General features: G+C 39.5%; 1 protein-coding gene across 4 annotated transcripts in view; it reads right to left on the reverse strand.

Annotated features, from left to right (window-relative positions):
- The window catches only part of adcy2a (adenylate cyclase 2a), a 110,961-nt gene that overhangs the window by 25,453 nt on the left and 65,806 nt on the right, over nucleotides 1-19,702 (reverse strand). For all 4 annotated transcript variants that reach the window (XM_039806466.1, XM_039806464.1, XM_039806465.1 and 1 more), the window contains exons 5-16: nucleotides 12,690-12,839; nucleotides 8,741-8,889; nucleotides 8,498-8,609; nucleotides 6,689-6,816; nucleotides 5,798-5,956; nucleotides 4,863-4,995; nucleotides 4,596-4,772; nucleotides 4,456-4,499; nucleotides 4,189-4,269; nucleotides 3,857-3,926; nucleotides 3,501-3,598; nucleotides 3,180-3,264 (exon numbers count right to left, since the gene is read on the reverse strand). In XM_039806466.1, the coding sequence (XP_039662400.1) occupies nucleotides 3,180-3,264; nucleotides 3,501-3,598; nucleotides 3,857-3,926; nucleotides 4,189-4,269; nucleotides 4,456-4,499; nucleotides 4,596-4,772; nucleotides 4,863-4,995; nucleotides 5,798-5,956; nucleotides 6,689-6,816; nucleotides 8,498-8,609; nucleotides 8,741-8,889; nucleotides 12,690-12,839 (1,386 nt within the window). The remainder of the gene's footprint in view (nucleotides 1-3,179; nucleotides 3,265-3,500; nucleotides 3,599-3,856; nucleotides 3,927-4,188; nucleotides 4,270-4,455; nucleotides 4,500-4,595; nucleotides 4,773-4,862; nucleotides 4,996-5,797; nucleotides 5,957-6,688; nucleotides 6,817-8,497; nucleotides 8,610-8,740; nucleotides 8,890-12,689; nucleotides 12,840-19,702) is intronic.

A 19,702-nucleotide genomic window follows, 5' to 3' on the forward strand; every position in this document is an offset into this window, starting at 1 on the left:
GACATCACTTTACTGTAATGCAGCCTTTAAAACACTTACGCCATATTACGATATTACAATATCCAAAATCTAAGACGATATCTAGTATCATATCACGATATCGATATAATATCGATATATTGCCTAGCTCTAAATTAAATATATAACAAGTTTACACACTGACATGCCTATTACTGATGAACTCCTGATTGCCTCAGCAGTGCCAATGAACAAGTTTAAGAGGCATACAATTATGAAAAAGAGAGGTCCTATCAACGTAATGGTGCATGCTGCAATATATTTTTATATATAAAAACAGCGCTATGACCACTTCAAGTGATTCAATCTTATATAAAAACATTTAAGCAAACCATATGTATAGCTACCAACAAACTATTCAGTGCAACAATCATTTTCTAACTTTCATGAGAACAAAAGCAAAGCTTTGTTAACTAGCGTCCACCTCGTGCTTTGCTAATCAAACCATTATAACTGAGGGCAAAGTTTGTATGCATTTAACAGCAGTACACAATGTGCAATCATGCTCTTCATTTTAACCCAGCAATATCACCAGACAGGCTACACGCTATATAGCTTTTTTCTTATTATTGATGCAAAAATGAAATCTTCCCATTCTTCAGCAAATGCTGGCTGGGTCTGTTACAGTCAATTACTTTTCCTCTTTGCAGCGTTGCTTTCAGCTAAATGTGTTTCATTGCGAAACAATGACAGTGAAAGCCCAAATCATTTGCTCAGTCATCTCAGAGCAATATCTGAGCATCTCTGAGGCTGAGTGGATGTGACATTTGAATAGCTCAGGGATGTATATTACAACACAATAAAGTAAGGATGGCACATTGTATTTTGCACCAGCAGAATTACCGGAAAAGTAGAGCCAGTGGGGCACATTTTGTTTTGAAAACAAGGCAATTGCACGCAATGTTCACCTCTAGTCCAGAAGTTTAAATAATAATGACCTAAATAAAACTAGAGATAAAATTAGAATAAGCCAAAGTAAGATAATCTGCTAGGGTTGATTTAAGTAGAAGTCACAGAAACAGCAGAATGTGTAAGTCAATTAATCAAATAGGCATGTTTGACCTTTCTAAAAAGGTACCCATCATCATTCCCTTCTAAACAGTGAAAAGGTCTCGGAAAGAAATGCTATGTAGGTCAATACCTTACTTTGTGATTGGGAATGGAAGAATAAACACAGTACATAGTGAAGCATGCTGGTGTTGTTGCTGCGGCGAGTGTAACAATTTAACGGACTGGCTGGTCACACTGTCTGATTTTCAAAAGCTATTCAAAGTTATATTAGGAGGGGAATATCTATGAATAAGAATTATTTGGATTTTAAATCTTACCATCTTCAGCCTATAATTAACAAATACAACAGGACCACATGATTGATTTTGAAATTATAGAGCCCTCAATGATTTTAATGGAAAAACTCAGGATTTGAGTCACATGGAAGTTTACTAAAATATTGTTACATGGATAGCTAGCTTGTCTTAAAATGCTACATTTGACATTAAAGCGCCCATATTATGCTCATTTTCAGGTTCATAACTGTATTTTAAGGTTGTACCAGAATAGGTTTACATGGTTTAATTTTCAAAAAACACCATATTTTTGTTGTACTGCACATCTCTCTCTCACTGCTGCAGATCCTCTTTTCACCTGGTTTCTGTTTTAGCTACAGAGTGAGACCTCTTTTCTTCTTCTTCTTCTGTACTATCTTTGATTGCACCCGCACATGCGCAGTAGCTCAGATGTAGATCATATCTGCTATCTTACTCTAGAGACAGTAAAAGAAAGGTTTGTTTCGGATTGTGACGTCACAATCCGGGCCGATTTTGAACAGCTCACCAGGAGACTAAAAGGCAGGACACATTCAGAAACCATATCTCACTCAAAACAGCATGGATGGATTTTTTTCAAAGTTTGTATGTGTGTGGAAGCACCAGAGACACAATAACACCCCAAATCCCAGAAAAAAGTTTTTTTCATAATATGGGCACTTTAAGGAATCATTTCGTTGTTGATCTCCTCTGTGACAAATGGAACTAAATGTGTTCTTAAAACTGAAAGACACTGCTGCACCACTATGGGGGAAATACACGCATACTGATAATCAAGTCTAATGCTCAAATTTACAAATGATCCATGAATTCTGATTTATTACAAAGGAACCCTAGAATAAGCTGTGACGAGCATCTGCAAATTCTACAGTAGTACCCAACATTAGCTATCGAGTGTTGCATTTTGTTTTTGAGCCTTGGGCAACATCCACAGGGAGCACAGTTCAGAGCCAAGCAGCAGATTTTCACTTGCAAAGAACTAATGACCAGACATTGGGTGCAATGGGTTGTATAGGCCTGTGGCTTGTGAAAACAGAGTACCTTTAATGTTTTAATAGTCATTTTTTCTTTTCCATTATTCTCTTTTGTTTTCAAGGTCTTTCATATAATTTTACTAGACAGTGAGTATTACGGAAGAGGGCTGAAGTAGCGTTTGAAGCTCTAGACTATCTTCCAGTGGCTAGATACAACTGCAGTGGCAATATCTACAGACTGCCTTCTATTTTAAAAGGTAAAATGGCATTGTTAGCAATCCAATATTTTACTTATCTATTTAAGGGGGGACTTAACCCCCATTGAATCATCATAGACAACCTAAAATGTATTCTGCCCTTTCTAAATTATTTACAATGCAAACATATTAGGTATGCTGTAAACCCCAGAATCACAACATCCAGTTGAGACTGGTGTTTTCGCTATGTGGGAAGCAAATGACGCCATTACAAAGAAATAGATTTAAAAAAAAAATCTTTTCACCAACTGATCTAGGCATGTCTATGTTGGCCCAAAATGAAAGGGTAATTGTCTGCTATAGCATGCACCAAAGCACTGGTGTGCACAGGCTTAACTTTTGCCCCAAGGTCACACCAGAGTGGCACTTGTGTTAACCTGAGGCCAACAACAAGGGCACTTAATGGGCTGTTAAGCTGACCGGAGAGCACTTGGACCACTCGGACCACTCATGACATTAGGACAAACCTTAAGAAAAGAAGTGTACCATTAGAGAGCGGACATATCCTAGTTAAGTACAGGTTAAATATAAAAGGACACTTTAAAAAAACACTGCAAAAGGTCACTACTAAAACAATGATGTTAGAAGTAAATGGATTTACTCACCAGGAAGTGTCCAATAAAACATATGAAGAGGATCAAGGAAAGGATAAGAAAAGCCATTCCAAAGGATATCCCCAAGACAGTTGTCCTAAAAAAATACAATACATCATCAAGTTTACCAAGTTTAATTCACTGAAAGTTTAATGTAATTGTGCAAAATGTCATTAACACTGACTAACCTTAGCTCAAAATGACTTATCAAGGAAACATTATCAAGTGTAACTGCATAAGAATACATATACTGTTTTCCACACTAACACAGAGTAAAACATTGGGTCAACAGTTATTTTACTCCTGTAATACTTTGAAATAAAGCACACGTACTTTGGAAGGACGAGAATCTGCACAATAAAAATGCAGAAAAAGATCAAACAGGCGCAGGTGACATAGTATTTGAAGGCCGGCAAGTTTGTTGCTCTGTACTGAAAGAATAAAAAGAAGGTCAAGTTTCAACAAAAAGGCTTTTTAAAACTGATATCAGGGCTACTTCAAAAGCGTCTCAAGTGTGCAATCAGACACAAAAAGTCTCCCTGTAATTTACAAGATTTCAGGGTAAGCAAAATGTAGGCAAAGGAACAAGCTGTAACATTATGTTCTGTAAGTCTCTTTAAAACAACTTGTCCAATAATGTATATCCACTGAGGGGTGAATGATGCCAATTTACTTGTGCTGCCTCTTACCTCCTTTTCCAAGGATTTGTTGTGAAAGAATAATGATATTCTTTGGATGTCCTCTGACTTGAGCCACTGTCTGGAAGCATAAAGAGATAAAATAACATAGTTATAGACCAGATAAAAGGGAGAAAAAAGGCACTGTTAAAAGTAAATTAGATGTGTTTTTACAAATTTACCATTTGGCAGGTGGCAGGTATTCAATACAAAACATTAAGACACAGTTTATGCCATAATTTGCTTTAATGTGCCATATTTAATCAGTTACACTTTTTGCATGTATTTTTGCACAATCATATTTAAATCAATATTTGTGTTTGTTTTGTTTTAAATAACCCTACTTTTGTGAATTTATCCCATCGAAGGTCCTGATCATCCTCTCGTTAAGTTCCTCCTCAAACCGTTTCTTCTGAGACTTTGTTCTTTAATGGGTAAAAAGAAAAAAAAAGATCAAATATCTTTTAAGTTCACATATTAGTCACACACATCAAAGCCTCTAGCAGAAGTATAGTCTTAATAAACATCTTGTCGCCTGTCTCTGTACTGTTAGGAATGAGGATAATCCTGCCAAAGAAAATTGTTCCGGAGCTGTAAAATGAGCAGCTTGCCTTTCTGATCTCCTCTGGAAGTGATACTGCCCCATGGGCACATCCTAGACACAGAACAAGAGGAGAGAAATGGGTTACAAGCTACAGCTGAACCTCCCCATCACCTAAATCATAACATATGTGTAACAAAAATTACACACAGCAGTGTTGATCTTCCCATTCTCATTAGTCATGCTGTCTCTGTGGTGCAGGTTGGCAAAGGGCTTGGCTGCTCCCCAGGACTCCAGGTAGCGGGTCATCCTGACGGAGGCTCTCATCTTTGCCCCATCTACAGTGTGTCTGGGCCGGTAATGATACTGTGGGCTCCGACGGTCCACCTGGACAAACATGGAAATAGTGTCATTTAATTGCATTTTATTCAATGTCCAGTATAAATTTCAATGGATGTGATAGATGTGCTACGGTACCTTTGGGTTGATGACCAGGTAAGTGATGACTCCATGTTCCTTCAGGTAGGGGTCTCTTTCTTGCCCATCCCCATCTTCCACCTTATAGGCATCATTCAGGTGCTCCAGTGTCTCTGAGGTAATGTGGACTCGCCTAGCAAGAAACAGTTGTATTAATGGCTTTCTATGACTATTAAGAATGGTTCTGGGAATTCTTTTGGTACAGTATCTTTCAGCAAAGACTGACCATAACGAACCAGAAACAACTGATGCAGAAAAAATGTGATAAGGGTATCACAAATGGTTTCTGAAAATTGCACTACAATATTATGCAATGTTACCTTGTACTCATGAAAAATGCAGCAGCCAGAATCCTTCCATATACACATACATTTATACGTAACATACTTTACGTTCCGGCTACTAAACGTAGTACATCTGCCTTGCTAACCGATCATAACCCCATCAGGCCTGTCAGGTCATCAGACAGAGGTCCTTAAGCTGTACCCAGAATTAGGTCCAGTACCGGTGAGGATGCCTTCACTAACTGTGGTCCTGCACTCTGGAACAAGCTGCCTGATGGCCTGAGGTCCATCACAACTGTGTCCACATTAAAAAGCAAACTCAAAACTTTACTATTCTCTCAGGCTTTTGCTTTTACTGTGTGTGTGTGTGTGTGTGTGTGTGTGTGTGTGTGTGTGTGTGTGTGTGTGTGTGTGTGTGTGTGTGTGTGTGTGTGTGTGTGTGTGTGTGTGTTTTGTAGATTGTCTTGTTGTGTTTATGCTTATACTGTATCTTTATTTTTGTTGTTTATGCTTATATTTATATCTTTTGTCTTTCAATGTAAAGCACTTTAAGTTTATGAAAGTGTAATGAAAGGTGCTTTATAAATAAAATTGCCATTGTCATTATGCAAAAGGTAACAAGTCTTTCTGTTTTACTTCCGGTTCACTTACCCTGGTACACCTCCTGCTTCCATATGATTGGCCAGTGTTACATCATGTGACCAAACATCATATTGCCATTTCTGAAGTCCAATCACACCACACAGGACATTCCCAGAGTGCACGCCGACACGCATGTTGATGTCAACCCCAGTGGCATCTCGCACTTTCCTGTCATGACCCAAAAATCAAAAAGTCTTACTAATGTAGAGTAACCAAAAAATCATCAGCTATATACCTTGTTAGAAAAAAGTAAATTCCTCTCTCTGACCTTTATGGTATTTTTTTTCTTTTCTCAATTAAACTTTATTATTTAAGGTCTTTCTCTCGCTTTTAATTCTGTCGCAGCCGCCTGCCCTTTGTCTCAGACTGATGCAAAAAGGTGAGATAGGACCTCACACTTACCAAACATTTGATGCAGCTAAATTGGCCATAACAAAAGTCTCTACATCTATACTTCATCATCATTACGGGTATAGAGGCTTCAATACATGTAGTTCAAAAAGCACTGTGCGTAAAGGCATATCCGAACAATCTTTGAAATGCAGGTGGTCAAAAGTAGTACCTAAAAAGTGTAATGAGACTCTTGAGAGTCTTCAGGGCGTAGCAGAGTTAACAGACACAAGAATCAGCAAGACTTTGCATTTCATTTCTGCATTCATGTGGTTGGAGGTTGGAGTGAATGAGCCACTGCTGTGCATGTTTCTTTATCATTTATTTCCAGCCATTTTATTTCTGGTCAGATATTTTAACATCACTGATGCCAAAGTTCTACCCAACATTAGTACTGCAGAGTTGGGGGATGTCTGTATGATTGAAGATATACTGCACAGTGAAAGAGAGATGCAAGCATTCCAAAAATGGGATGTTCTTTAGCAGCACTGTTATATAACTGGCACTTACTTGATGGCCTCACACATGTCCAGACCCATTTTCACACAGTTCTTAGCATGGTTCGGCAGAGACTCCGGCAGGCCGGACACACAGTAGTAACAGTCGCCAAGGATTTTGATCCGCATACATTCATTTTCCTGCATATAAAAAGGTGGAACACAGGCTCAGATAAAGGTTCTGTTGATAGACAGTACAGAAAGCTTTTTAATTGAATCACATATAAAGCTTATGAGGGAAAATCCACCCTCAGATGTTTTACATTCAACATGCCTTAAAACAGAAGCTACACTGTGTTATACTTTATCAATGTTAATGTGAGGGGAAAAATGTAACTGTCGGACTATATTTTCTATGATCAGTTTGTCCATGTATAACTGAACAGAGACTGAAGAAAGATTAATTTTGACAGGCTGCTATTAAAACCTGATACAGTCTGTTTACCAGTTATAGTTAAGATTGCAGGGGGAAAACTGTTGTTGTTAAGATAGTTGTGTTACAAATTGTATTGTATCTGCACTGCAAATATTTCAGTTTGAAGTCAATTCAGCTATGTTTGACCAGGCATTTTCAGGAATAAGACAAATTCATCATGAAGGAATTAAAAGAGACATGGTGGTATGTTTACATTTAAGGTGGATTTGAACCATCACATGGTGTAAGATGTTTGAGAGATGTTAGATGCAAGATGTATGAAAAATTTATCGTTTAGCCCCCAATGAGGAAGCAAAATGTATACGTTGTTAGGATGTGTTAGTGGTTAGTTAGTGGTAGGGCTGGGCGATATATCGATATTTTACCTTATATCGATATATTTTCAAACGAGTTATGAGATTAGACAATACCGTTTATATCGATATGATTTAATGTTGCGTTACATGACCCATTTCTTCTGGAAACCTGTTCCTGTGTTTGGATCTCTCCTCTCACTCTCCGTGCAGCCCTGCCCCCACTCACACACGGCTCTCCTGCAACATGGAGAGACACAGCGCCGGTCCACACTGCTGACATTTGTCTACAATTTTAATTGTTATTAACACAGCTGTATATTGTTAAGCATGCAAGGAAAACCTGTATTTGTACCAGTGTTTCCGCTGGTAACTTTCTGTTGTGTGAAGTGTGAGACGGCACCTGCTGGACCCGGGCGAGAGATGTGACTCATGGCCCTATAATCATAGTTCATAAAAATGCAGCGCAGTGACGATACAGACATTTCATACACAAGACGTTTGTAACGCCGCTGACCTGACGATGCGCATTCGACCCACTCTGGGGCCTTTCATGAGTCAGCCATCACTATAGAGAACCCAATCTGCAGTATAGTTCAGACACTTACTGATAAACTGATAAAGAATTGTACTATAACAATCGGCTTCATGATCAAAGAAAGTTTTTATATCATACACTTCAGTCCATCGCACTCCCCCTCTCCCTCCCTCTCTCGCTCTTTTAATCTTAGTCTGTTATTGTTTTGAAAACAAGTAAAGAAGCTTTCTCAGAGATAGGCCTTTGTATTTAATATAGCCTAGGCTAATTATTTTAGATAATTTTTCATTTACATGTGTTGCAGCTGTATATTTTCAAACTGGGAAGGAAACCCTGTCTTTGCATTTTAAGTTTGATCACAATCTGTTTAATAAAAGTGCTTGTCACATCTCACATGTGGCTTTGACTTAAAAGTGAACATTTAGCCCATCATGTAAAATATTCCTGAGATATATATCGTGTATCGCCATTCAGCCAAAAAAATACCGCCATATGATTTTTAGTCCATATCGCCCAGCCCTAGTTAGTGGTTCAGTCCAATAATCAAATGTTTACCTTTGCAATTTGATCAAATTTGCCAAACAGCTCATTCAGCATGTGCACCAGCTCTCCAGGTGAGCAGTCACTGGCCAGCCGTGTGAATCCCACTATATCGGCATACAGTATACTAGAGATGGGGAAAAACTCATTATACTATAATATAATGGTTTTATACTGTATGTTTTCCAGGAAAACCGTAGCTTTCGAGTACACTACTGCTTGGTCATATAAGTGGTAATCCAAATAAAAAATACATGCCTGACATTAGTGTGTCTCTGGACATAGAGGTTGTGAAAATTGTTTGTGTTCTCAATCTGGCCGAAGTTTGGGCCCTTCAGTCTCTGGATGATCTCAGCTTTCATCACACGGGCAATGTGAGCTGGCAGCAGAGATAACAGGAGACGCTCCTAATGTCAGTAACACAAAGACAGAATAATTAGTAGTAGAGGGATGGTCAGGAAAATCAAGATTAAATAAGCAGATTATTACATTTGTTTGTCCTTCAGAGTATTTTTTCACAGGGATTCATTGCTTCATCGCCCCAAAGAATCACTCACTGAAGAAGCTTTCACATCCAAAGATAGGATGTAATCTAAGAATAATCACCAGGGACCTTGGCTTGTCACTAAAACAGTTTTACATTTTCTGCAAGTTGATATTTAATTGAATTCAGTCCTAATTTAATTAAGAAGCATCAACGTTTGACGACAGGAGAAGAGAAAAAGCTGTCAGCATTTTGTCGCAGGTATCCAGAAAAGCTCCAAGTGCTAAGTGAAGGTTAATTGGGCACTACACTGTGTCAGGTTGACGTCCTGTAATTCAAATTAATGATCAATTAAAAAAATGTTTTACAGTGCGTATTATTTTATTGACAGTCACCAGAAGACAGACTCAACTGTTATTCACTTCACAACCTTTCTTTTATTTAGTGGTAGCTTAATCATCTCTCTCCATTTCTCTCTGAAGCTACTGTGGGTATTACTCTAATCCAACCTGCCCAGTAGTTAGCAAATAAAACTCTGATTAGGGTTAGAAGTTCAAGATTTGAGAAAACACTTAATTAAGCCAAAGTCACCGCCAACTCTTACAAGTCTCTCTGCACCATTGATCATCTCCCTGCACCACTGCTGAGGCTCAGAGGGTTCTACATGAAGGGAAGTTCCATGGTGGCTGCTAACAAACGCTGCCAGGGCTTTGGGTTTATGATGAATTCCCATAGTCCCCCTTGGACCACTCACACACCGAAAATGTATGCACTCACTGTACTGCAGGGCACTTTGGATAAAAGCATGCAGCAAACGGCATATATTATGAGCACCAGAGAAAAATGGATCTCTGCACATCTGTCGCAGGCAGCAGTAGCACTCCAGGGCTACTGCAAAGCGCTCTACCCGAGGCATTTTCAGCTTCACTCGTGGCAGTTATAACAACGAAAGCTGGATTCACCAACAGGATAACCAGCTCCACCCCAAGCATGGGCTTTCACAACAACAGCTGCATTCACCCTCATCTGACTGAACCCAAAAGCTACAACTGCAGCAGCTGTAGTAAAAAGCTAACTACATCCCAGGCTGCACAGCAGTAAGCTTTAATCAACACTTTGCTAATTTCTCACAGGAAGCCATTCTGCTCGTAAGCAGCACCACCACCTGCGTTCACCTGAGTTAATGGTAATAACCTTGAAAGATTATTATTATTATTATTATTATTATTAGGGCCCAAGCGCCGACAGCGGCGAAGGCCCTATTGAAACTGAAGGAATTATTCTTTCTTTCTATTCTTTTTCCCATCAAATGAATTGGCTTTTTGAGGGGCTTAACATATTCTAAAACTCACCAAATTTGCCGGTCGCATCAAGTCTGGTGAAAATGTATGTATTTTAAGGGTTTCCGAAATAGGCGCACAAAAATGGCTCAGTAGCGCCCCCTAGAAAGTTAAACAAATTGAGCCCCTGCAGTGCGTTTAACGTAGACTCAGGAAACTTGGTACACATATGCAACATGTCAAGATGTACAAAAAACTTCATTAGAGCCATACCCTAAACCCAACAGGAAGTCCGCCATTTTGATTTCAAAGTTCGAAATTAGTGCGATTTCGGCCATTTCCACGTCGTACTTTAACGAACTCCTCCTAGAGATTTCATCCGATCAACTTCAAACTCGGTCTGTGCCATCTTAAGATGTTAAAGATGAAAAGTTGTTAAAAGAAAAACCTGGCCTTGGCGGGTCGGTCATTTTGTGTGTTTCGCCGCCGAAACAGGAAGTGGGTATAACTCGAGTGTACATTGTCCAACTGGCTCGAAACTTTTCAGGATTCATAAGAGTCCAACCCTGAGGACAAATAAAGGCCGATATTTACTTAAAGTCATAGCGCACCCTAGTGGCAACAGGAAGTAGGCCTAAAAGTCAAGGTGGTATACTTTAACAAATCTCTTAGAGATTTCATCCAATGGACTTCAAACTTGGTCTGTACCATCCCAACACCTTAAAGATAAAACGTTATTAAAAGAAAAACTTTTCGTCAGAAGGTGTGGGCGTGGCGTGGCGGCCATTTTGAGTGTTTAGCGATGAACAAAAGAGTTGTTGTAACTTCAGTGTACGTTGTCGTATCTGCCCAAAATTTCTCATGATTGACAAGGGTCCAGGCCTAAGGACACCTACAGGCCAAAATTGACTTTTGGTCATAGCGCCCCCCGCTGGCAACAGGAAATGCGCCTTATATGACAAACATCATCCGATTTACATGAAACTTATAATGTGTGGTCTACATGTGATAGTGAGCCGCCCCCTATACTTTAACCACGCCCACTTACTCAGGCCAAACCCCTTTCATAACATTTGAACCGTTTAAGGTAGAGTCTTGTGTGAGGTGTCATTGAACTCAGCAGAGAGTTCCTTCTTCATTGGTGATGGTTTGACCCGCCCCCTATGTTCAAGCCACGCCCCCTTTCATACATGCTGACCCATCTAAGGTAGAGTCTTGTGTGAGGTATCACTGAACTCAGCAGAGACTTCCTTTTTAATTGGTGATGGTATGCTTTAGCCACGCCCCTTTTCACAACTAATGAACCATATGGCGTAGAGTCTTGTGTGAGGAATCGTTGAACTCGGCAGGGAGTTCCCTTTTCATTGTCGACGATTTGCGGTGTCTGAGTGCCCCGCAAATGCACGATCGCAAGGAGCGGCGTCCGCCAGTAGCGGTGTCCGCCAGTAGCCCCGACGCGCACAATGGCGCGAGGGCCCGTCCATCGCTGCTCGCAGCTTTAATTATTATTATTATTGAAAGACCGATTTATTGGGACAATAACTACAAAATAGTAAAGTTTTGAGTTTGTTTTTGAATGTGGACACAGTTGTGATGGACCTCAGGCCATCAGGCAGCACACCAAAAAGTACAAATGGATGGATGTCAATATACTTATTTTAGAGGGAATAATGTGCTACAGATGAAAATGTAGTTGCAGACGTTCGTATATCTTGTTAATCAACTGCAAAGATCTCAGCCAGCTGTCATAGGATGCTAAAGAGCTTTTACTACAGAGAATGTAGCACATGCACTAGGCTCCAGAGACTCAACACCATCATTACACCAACTAAGGTCATTAACAGTTACCACATTCTGTAAAACACGACACAAATCCTCTGTGGACTCCTTCCCTTCCTAAACCACAGGAATCAAGCACTGACAGCTATATGCAGAGATCATGATGACTCAAACATTAGGTCAAAGTCTGCAAGCACAGCAAGAAGATAAATGGTACATGCCTACAGAGGGACTGTTTAACACCATTACGACACAGTGCAGGCGTATGAGACACACATCTACATCGATACAACAAAAAATAAATGATGGATGAAGTTGCAGTGAGGGTATTTTAATGAAACAACTCAAAAACCCTTTTTGGATCAACATTAGTTATTTTGATCTGGATTAAATATCAAGTCCTGGGTGTACCGTAATGTTTAAATTAATCTAGTCTTTAATTTGTTGCCTTACAGACCGTTCTGTCGTTGTCATCATTATCATCTCTGCCACAATCTCATTCATCTTACATAATCCATTACTTATATGTATATTTTCATTCCCCATCATTATTGTAATCAACACCATCCTTATCACCAGCAAGACCACAAAATGTACTCAATCACTCACTGCTGGCCTGACTTTTTACTGAAACTGAGTCATTAAGACTTGTTGACTTGTTTACCTGTTGTCTCTTCTCAAACTCCAGTTTAATTGGGGACTTGATGCAGTTGCAGGTGTCCTGATAAGTCTGTTTAAGTGCCAACTCCATCAGATGTTTATGGTACGCCCCCGCCATGTTGCCACACAAGAAAATTATGATATTGGCCAAAATCTGTAGATAAACAGAGAACAGACACAGCTGGTGTTAGATAAATATCCGACAAAAATAATCTTCAAGTAAAATATATGAATGCGTGAATAGTAATCTAGCATTTATTTGAAAGAGCAGAAATAGAGCTGTGAAAGGGAATACATTCAACATACTATTTTTTGGTGTGTTAACTATTGTACATGAATAGGCAGTATCAGAAAAGCCATTTTATTCCGTGGCAACGGTCATAAAACAGATGTTTTCTCATGTCCCAATATGAAAGCAGTATTAAAAAGTAGTAAGTCCTAAGGGGGCAATGAGTTTTTATGGCATGAAAGCAAGGCAAAAGAAAAACCTCTGAAGTCAGAAATAGGACAAATGCTTTTCCTAAAGGGTACTAGGCCCTGGCAACTGAGATTCTGCAGTGATGTCAACATCCAGTCCTGCACACTGTACTGTATTTACTCTAAGGGCAATGTGGCATAAGTAAACAACACAGCTTACTTCATTTTCTTGTGAATCAGTTATTTATTTTAGCAGTGGGGCAGGTCCGAACACTGGCTTATCATCCGGACATATACATACACATATATATATATACACATATATATATATACACATATACATACATATATACATACATACACACATACACACACACATACATACACACACATACATACACACATATATACACATATACACATTTATATATTATTATATTATTATATATATATATATATATATATGCACTGGCTAATGTCCGCACCTCTTGTCTATATAAATAGACTTTCCCTTGGGTTCATGTTATCGTACATCCAGTCTGTTTCTTAATCAGTGTTATTACTTGTGGATGCAGAGGAAACCGGCTAAGGAGACCGGCTGAGGTGGGTCCTCAGATCCACCTCAGCCGGTCTCCTCTGCATCCACAAGTCCAACCTCCACAGTTTTGGGGACAGAGCCTTCTCCAGGGCAGCTCCCAGGCTCTGGAACTCCCTCCCCCAAGAGATCCGCACCTCTGAGTCCCTCACCATCTTCCAGTCCCACCTCAAGACCCATCTCTTCACCTCTGCCTATCCATAGCCCCACGCCGCCCTCCCTTTTCATCTGTGCCTGAAGTTTGTTTTGTTCCGTTTTGCATTGTTTTTATTATCTACCTGCCCTGTAAAGAGACTTTAAGTTCATGAAAAGCTCAATATAAATTAAATTTATTATATTATTACAACAACCCCCCCGCCCCCACTACAGGCTCTATTTGATTCAAGTGATGACGCTGCTGTTAATCATACTCATGCTTTACACATTTATTGTAATCAAGTAGTTTTACTAATGAGTAAGCAACATTTCCCGACCCACTTTATTAATACATCCAAACTCAGTAAAGAATATCTAGAGCTAACGTTTGAAATCTGACACTCAATGATGAGATTACCACTGGACAGACTTGTGAACTCTGGGATCTCCCAACTTTGATCAAGTTTAATAGAAGCAATAGCATTTGTAGTTTTCTAATTGCTGAAAGCCATACATCTCGTCTATCAACAAGACAGTAATATCTCCACATTTAGTACTTCCTCAGCATTATTTAAACTTAACACAACATGCTAACCTGTAAATGTTAGCATGTTTACACACAACACAGAATTACACACAACAGCTGTATACTTTCAGTCTTGCATTCACATTGTCAGGCCTGACTCTTTGTTCGACAGATAAAATGAGTCAATTATGTATCCATGTCACATACTGTAAGTGATGCTTACTAACCATAAGTAATGGATAAATAGAAAAGGCTGATATCCAAGGACAAAATATAAAGATAACAGCAATTGTATTGCCCCTGCATGTGTGTAACTCATCGCGTATGCTATCCCTCTTTTTCAGTCAATATCCAGCAGCAGAGAATACAAAATGTTAAATATGACACAGAAGGATGAATGCTTACTCCAACCAAAGCTCCTCAGTATACCCACAAAGAGCAAACTGTGAGAAGAGCAGTCTATATGGTTTATTTTCATTTCAAAACCGTTCTTTACCTTCATTCACATTTCATGCATCCCTCATTGCAGCACTACACAGGAAGCCCCATTACAGGAGGTATTATGATAGGAGGTGGCCCAGTGATGACAGGTGAAGGCATAAAGATCCAGGGGCCCTAATAACCTTGCGCTCAATATTTTGCAAATGGACAATTTAATGGTTCTCTCCCATTGCATCTTAAAAAATATTATTTTCTCCCACTCCTGAACCCTCCTTCATACTTCCCATTCTCTCTCGTTTCCCTGCCTTGTCTCATTTTCACCAATTTCCCTTTCACTTGCAGTCTCATCTTACTTTCCAGCATAATGGTGACCTTCTTGTCACACTGACCACTGGCAATTTGCTCTGTCCTTTTTGACGTAAATGTGCTTGACATTACAGCACCAGGAGAATAAGCCTGTGACCTTTTGCACAAAGAAGAAACTGTGTATTTCAGTAAAAATTCTCCAAGCAAAAAACAAAAGTATAAATGCGCACATCATGTATCTTTCAGCTCATAAAAGTTAATGGGATTTGTTTAGTTTATGCATTTTACCAGGGTAGGTTTTCCGTTCAAAGATTCATATCAGACTTTTTGAAACCGAAAACCTACATCAGTGAATCTTTTTTACTAGTCTATGTATTGTAGAGCTGCAAGCCAGACAATTCTCATCCTTTTGCTAACAGTAGACATCACGCTTTCTGCTTCTATTAGCACAGTTCAATAAATTGTTCATAACATCTATAAAATAATGTACAACCAATAATTATAACAAGCAATAACTTCAACTATGAGTACAGATGTACAGTATACAATACTCACACTTGAAAAACAGAAAACAGGATCCGATTTGTATGTTCACATTCTGTGCTCTAAATGCTGTTCTAAATATATTAGATGAATGTACTGCAAACCATCAATGTACTGGTTTCTCCTTTATATTTGACAAAAGCAAACATCAGGGGCAGAGACCATGTGCATATGAGGTCTGCTGGCTTGGTTTATGTTCACATCTTTTCACGGTATTCACTATGCACTGAATTTATTATCGCCTCTCTGCATTTCCAAAGACTGAACATTATTGTAGATTAAAGGCAACACATTTACAAGCCTGGCTTAGTTTACGACTGTTTATTTTTCATAGAAATTCTGACAGAACAGTCTGAACTTTGTGCTACAGAGTAGTGTTTAGAGCAACGGGTTCAGACAAGTACACTGAATGACTGAAAGCAGGCACAAGAAGATGGACTGGGGCCTTTTTAATCTGCTTTATAAAAAGGGTTTTCATACAGCCTATATATTGTATGCAATATTGTATAATCTCACTTTAAGTATCCTCATAATTACCAATTAAATCAGCTACGCATTTATTTTCTCTTTTAATTAAAATTGTGTTGCACTAGACAACACAAAACATCAGCTACAAGTACTGTTTGCAATTTTGTAGTCCTCAATACGTACATGTGATGTAAGTAACTTCTTCTTCTTTGCGGCTATTGGGAGTGGAGGTGGTAAAAAGGAGTCTGTCTGGGAAGATTGACAACTTACTCACTGCTTTCAAGAAGCCAGTTCTCACTAGTTAAGTTTGACTTGATGCTTCCTGTGGACACAGAATATTTCCCTGACAATACTTGACACCAGAATGCAAAGATAAATGGGGTGCATTTCTCTGCTGAAGTTTATCTTCTTTTAAACAGCAAAAAGAGTCCAATATTTTATAACCTGCTGCAGAAAGCAGAAACATAACAAACCTATTTTAATATGTTTTGACAAACCCCTCAGTTTGTGGGTCATCCAATCACAACATTTAGCTGTTACACTGACTGCATTCAGTTAGACCTGAGAGCTACTCTATTAGCTGATATCTGTAAGACAAGACACTGACAGCAATTCAGGCCATCTCAAAGGTCAGCTGTGTGCATCATCCATAGCCCTATGCAGGCTATTATGGCTGCTATTATACTCCCATGTGTAAAGCAAGATAGCTATCTAAGATCACTGTGAAGGTGAATCTTGTTTATTGCCTGTTGGCAACAGACATCCAGCAGACTAGCTTACATGATCCCTTCAACAGAAATTACCACAAGTAAAACTGACTGACTAGTAAAATACACGTCTCAACAATTCTCAAGAGAGAAGTGAAGTGGAAATTTCAAGCTAGATTTTCAAATTTAAAAAGGGAAAAGAGAAACCAATGAAAGATACATATCAAGTCAGCAAAGGTTAATACTTTCATTTGGATTAAAACAAAGCCTAACCTCCCCCTTAAACAGGTAATGCATGTAATATGCAACAGCTGCTACTGCTAAGAGTCTGTGAAAATCTATTAGATGAAGCTTAAATGGAGTGTGAGTACCGTGTGGCACTGTGTGTTAATTATTCCCCCCCCCCTTTACATTTTGAACTGAGTGAAGCTAAAGTCTAAAAACACAAGTTAAAGTGATGGTTCGGAGTAATTCACCCTAGGGTCCTTTGCACCATGACCTCGAGCCAAACACCCCCCCAGAAGCTTTTTTCACCTGGGTCTAACATTGGGCGAGTTAGCGTAGAGTAGCGTTAGCCGCTGAGTAGCTTAGCGCGGGGCTAATGGACCCACGTTTGTATCGTGGGTCCATTAGCCCCGCGTATCAGTAGCTGACGCAAGTAGCGCAGAAGAAGAAGTCAGTACGTGATGAACGAGTTTAAGTGTACATGCTACAGCTCCTGATCTGAGCTGTGTTTTCATATTTCCTACAGGTAAGCTGACTGTAATCAGCACCCGGGTAATAGACATCAGTAGTTTATTTTATTAGAGCTGTAGTTAACAACTGTGACATTAAGAGACATTGATTTTGACCGTGTTACGAGTGTGTATATGTGCTGCCTCGTGTGTCTAAGATGGCGGACACCGATAGTAATGACTTTGGTCGCTAAACACAAGCTACTACCTTTCTGTGTGAGCTATAAGGAGTGTGGTTAATGTGGTTAAGACAGTAGTGAGAACAAACGGTGTGAAACGAGATTAACAGAGTAAATGTTTTAGGAAACTGTTTAATTGTGTGTATTGCAGTGTTGCCACAGTTACTTTGACAAAGTAACTTAGTAAATTTACAGATTACTTCATTTTAAAAGTAATTTAGTTACTTTACAATGACTTGATTTTAAAAGTAACGAAGTTAGATTACAAGTTGGCATTGCCAGTAGTTGGGATCTGGTTTATTACGGCACGAAAGAGAGAGAGTCAACTGTGTTTAAGGGCAGCATTTCTGCTACAACATAGGCCTACTGCCCGACCAACTTCTTCAACTCTCCCCCACTTACTGGTTTTGCACTGAAGTCCAGCTTTTGTTGTTTGGGGTGACAAACTCCAAATAGTGACTGTATTTCTGGCTAGAAAACGCACATCTCTCTCCTCCCTCCATTGTTTGTTTTACGCGTTTGTTGTTTTTTGTTTTTTTGCTTTTTTTTCCCCCCCCCAAAAAGTGACCTGTCCTCATGCTGAAAACGTGACTTGTCGCATACATAACTTCACTCCCCGAGACACAAGAAGAAAGCAAAAATATATATTTTTCCTAAGGAAAATGACAAAAATAGTAACGCACAGTGACTTGGATAAGTAACTTTAATCTGATTACTGGTTTGGAAATAGTAACGCGTTAGATCACTCGTTACTGAAAAAAGTGGTCAGATTAGAGTAACGCGTTACAAGTAATGCGTTATGTGGCATCACTGGTGTATTGTTCAGTAGGCCAAGCTAATTCTAATCAACGGTAAATGCTAATGCCACAGCCTGAGCGTTATGAAGGTTAAAGGAGCATTCCGTGATGTTTTGGTAAGTGGAGTGTGCAGTAGTCAGTGTTTAAAACTTTAATTGTAATCCATATGAAAATAATACAGTAACTGGCTGTGGGTCAAAGAATAGTTATATTAGGGCGTTTTCACACCTGTAGTTCGTTTGCTTTGGTCCGAATCAGTTTGTGAGTTAGTAAATTTGGAGCGATTTCCCCTCGGTCGGTTTGGTTTGGTTTCACATCTGGAAAAATCTAAGCGTACCAAAATGCGTCATTACAAATCAGGCAAAAACGTCCAGCCCTCTTATTTGTCGGATATGTCTGGGGGCGGGAGCAAGAAAGTAAATACAGGAAGAAGGTCCTGTGTTCTGGACTAGTGCATATTTCTTGCATCTCCATGGTTAAACCAGACATTGTTTCGCGAGAGACGTTACTACGTCTGCTCTGGTCACCGAGACTTCGCTCTGCTCTGTCGGCGTCTGTCTCCAACTTTAGCTGCAGCTGGTTTGACCACGGAGATACGAGTGACGGACAGCAAGCTTGACCGCAGTTTATTTCTGTGATAGAAACACTGCAAGCTGCTACAGTTTGCTGCTCTGCTGCATCGCAGATTGCTAAACACACTACAGACATTAGGTCAGACTGGAGGAGTACATATAGGCCTAGTTGGTGCGGTTCGAGTACGAATCACGTTCTCACCACAAACAAACCGCTCCAGAGTTTGATTGAAAGCGTACCGAGACCACCTCTTCAAGCAGGTCTCGGTCCGCTTTTGGTGCACTCCCGAGTGTGAATGCCGCATTCTCACCTGCCCTGACGAACCGCACCAGCGGGACAAACGAACTCTAGTGCGATTCAACCGAACTAAAGACTGTCAGTGTGAAAACGCCCTTAGATAATTCAGTTCATAAGCATAATTCATAGAGGTTTAAAAACTGAGAGTAATATGACAAGTTCATAGATTATTCTTATATGTTAAAAAGAGTAATTTGACACCAAAAAGAGACAATATTTTTGTAGCTATGATCACTTGCTAAATACTTACCTGTAGTAGTAGTAAGAGTAAGTAAACATGTATTTGGGTACTTAACATT

The sequence above is a fragment of the Perca fluviatilis genome, chromosome 7, assembly GCF_010015445.1.
Source record: "Perca fluviatilis chromosome 7, GENO_Pfluv_1.0, whole genome shotgun sequence".
Lineage (NCBI taxonomy): Eukaryota > Metazoa > Chordata > Actinopteri > Perciformes > Percidae > Perca > Perca fluviatilis.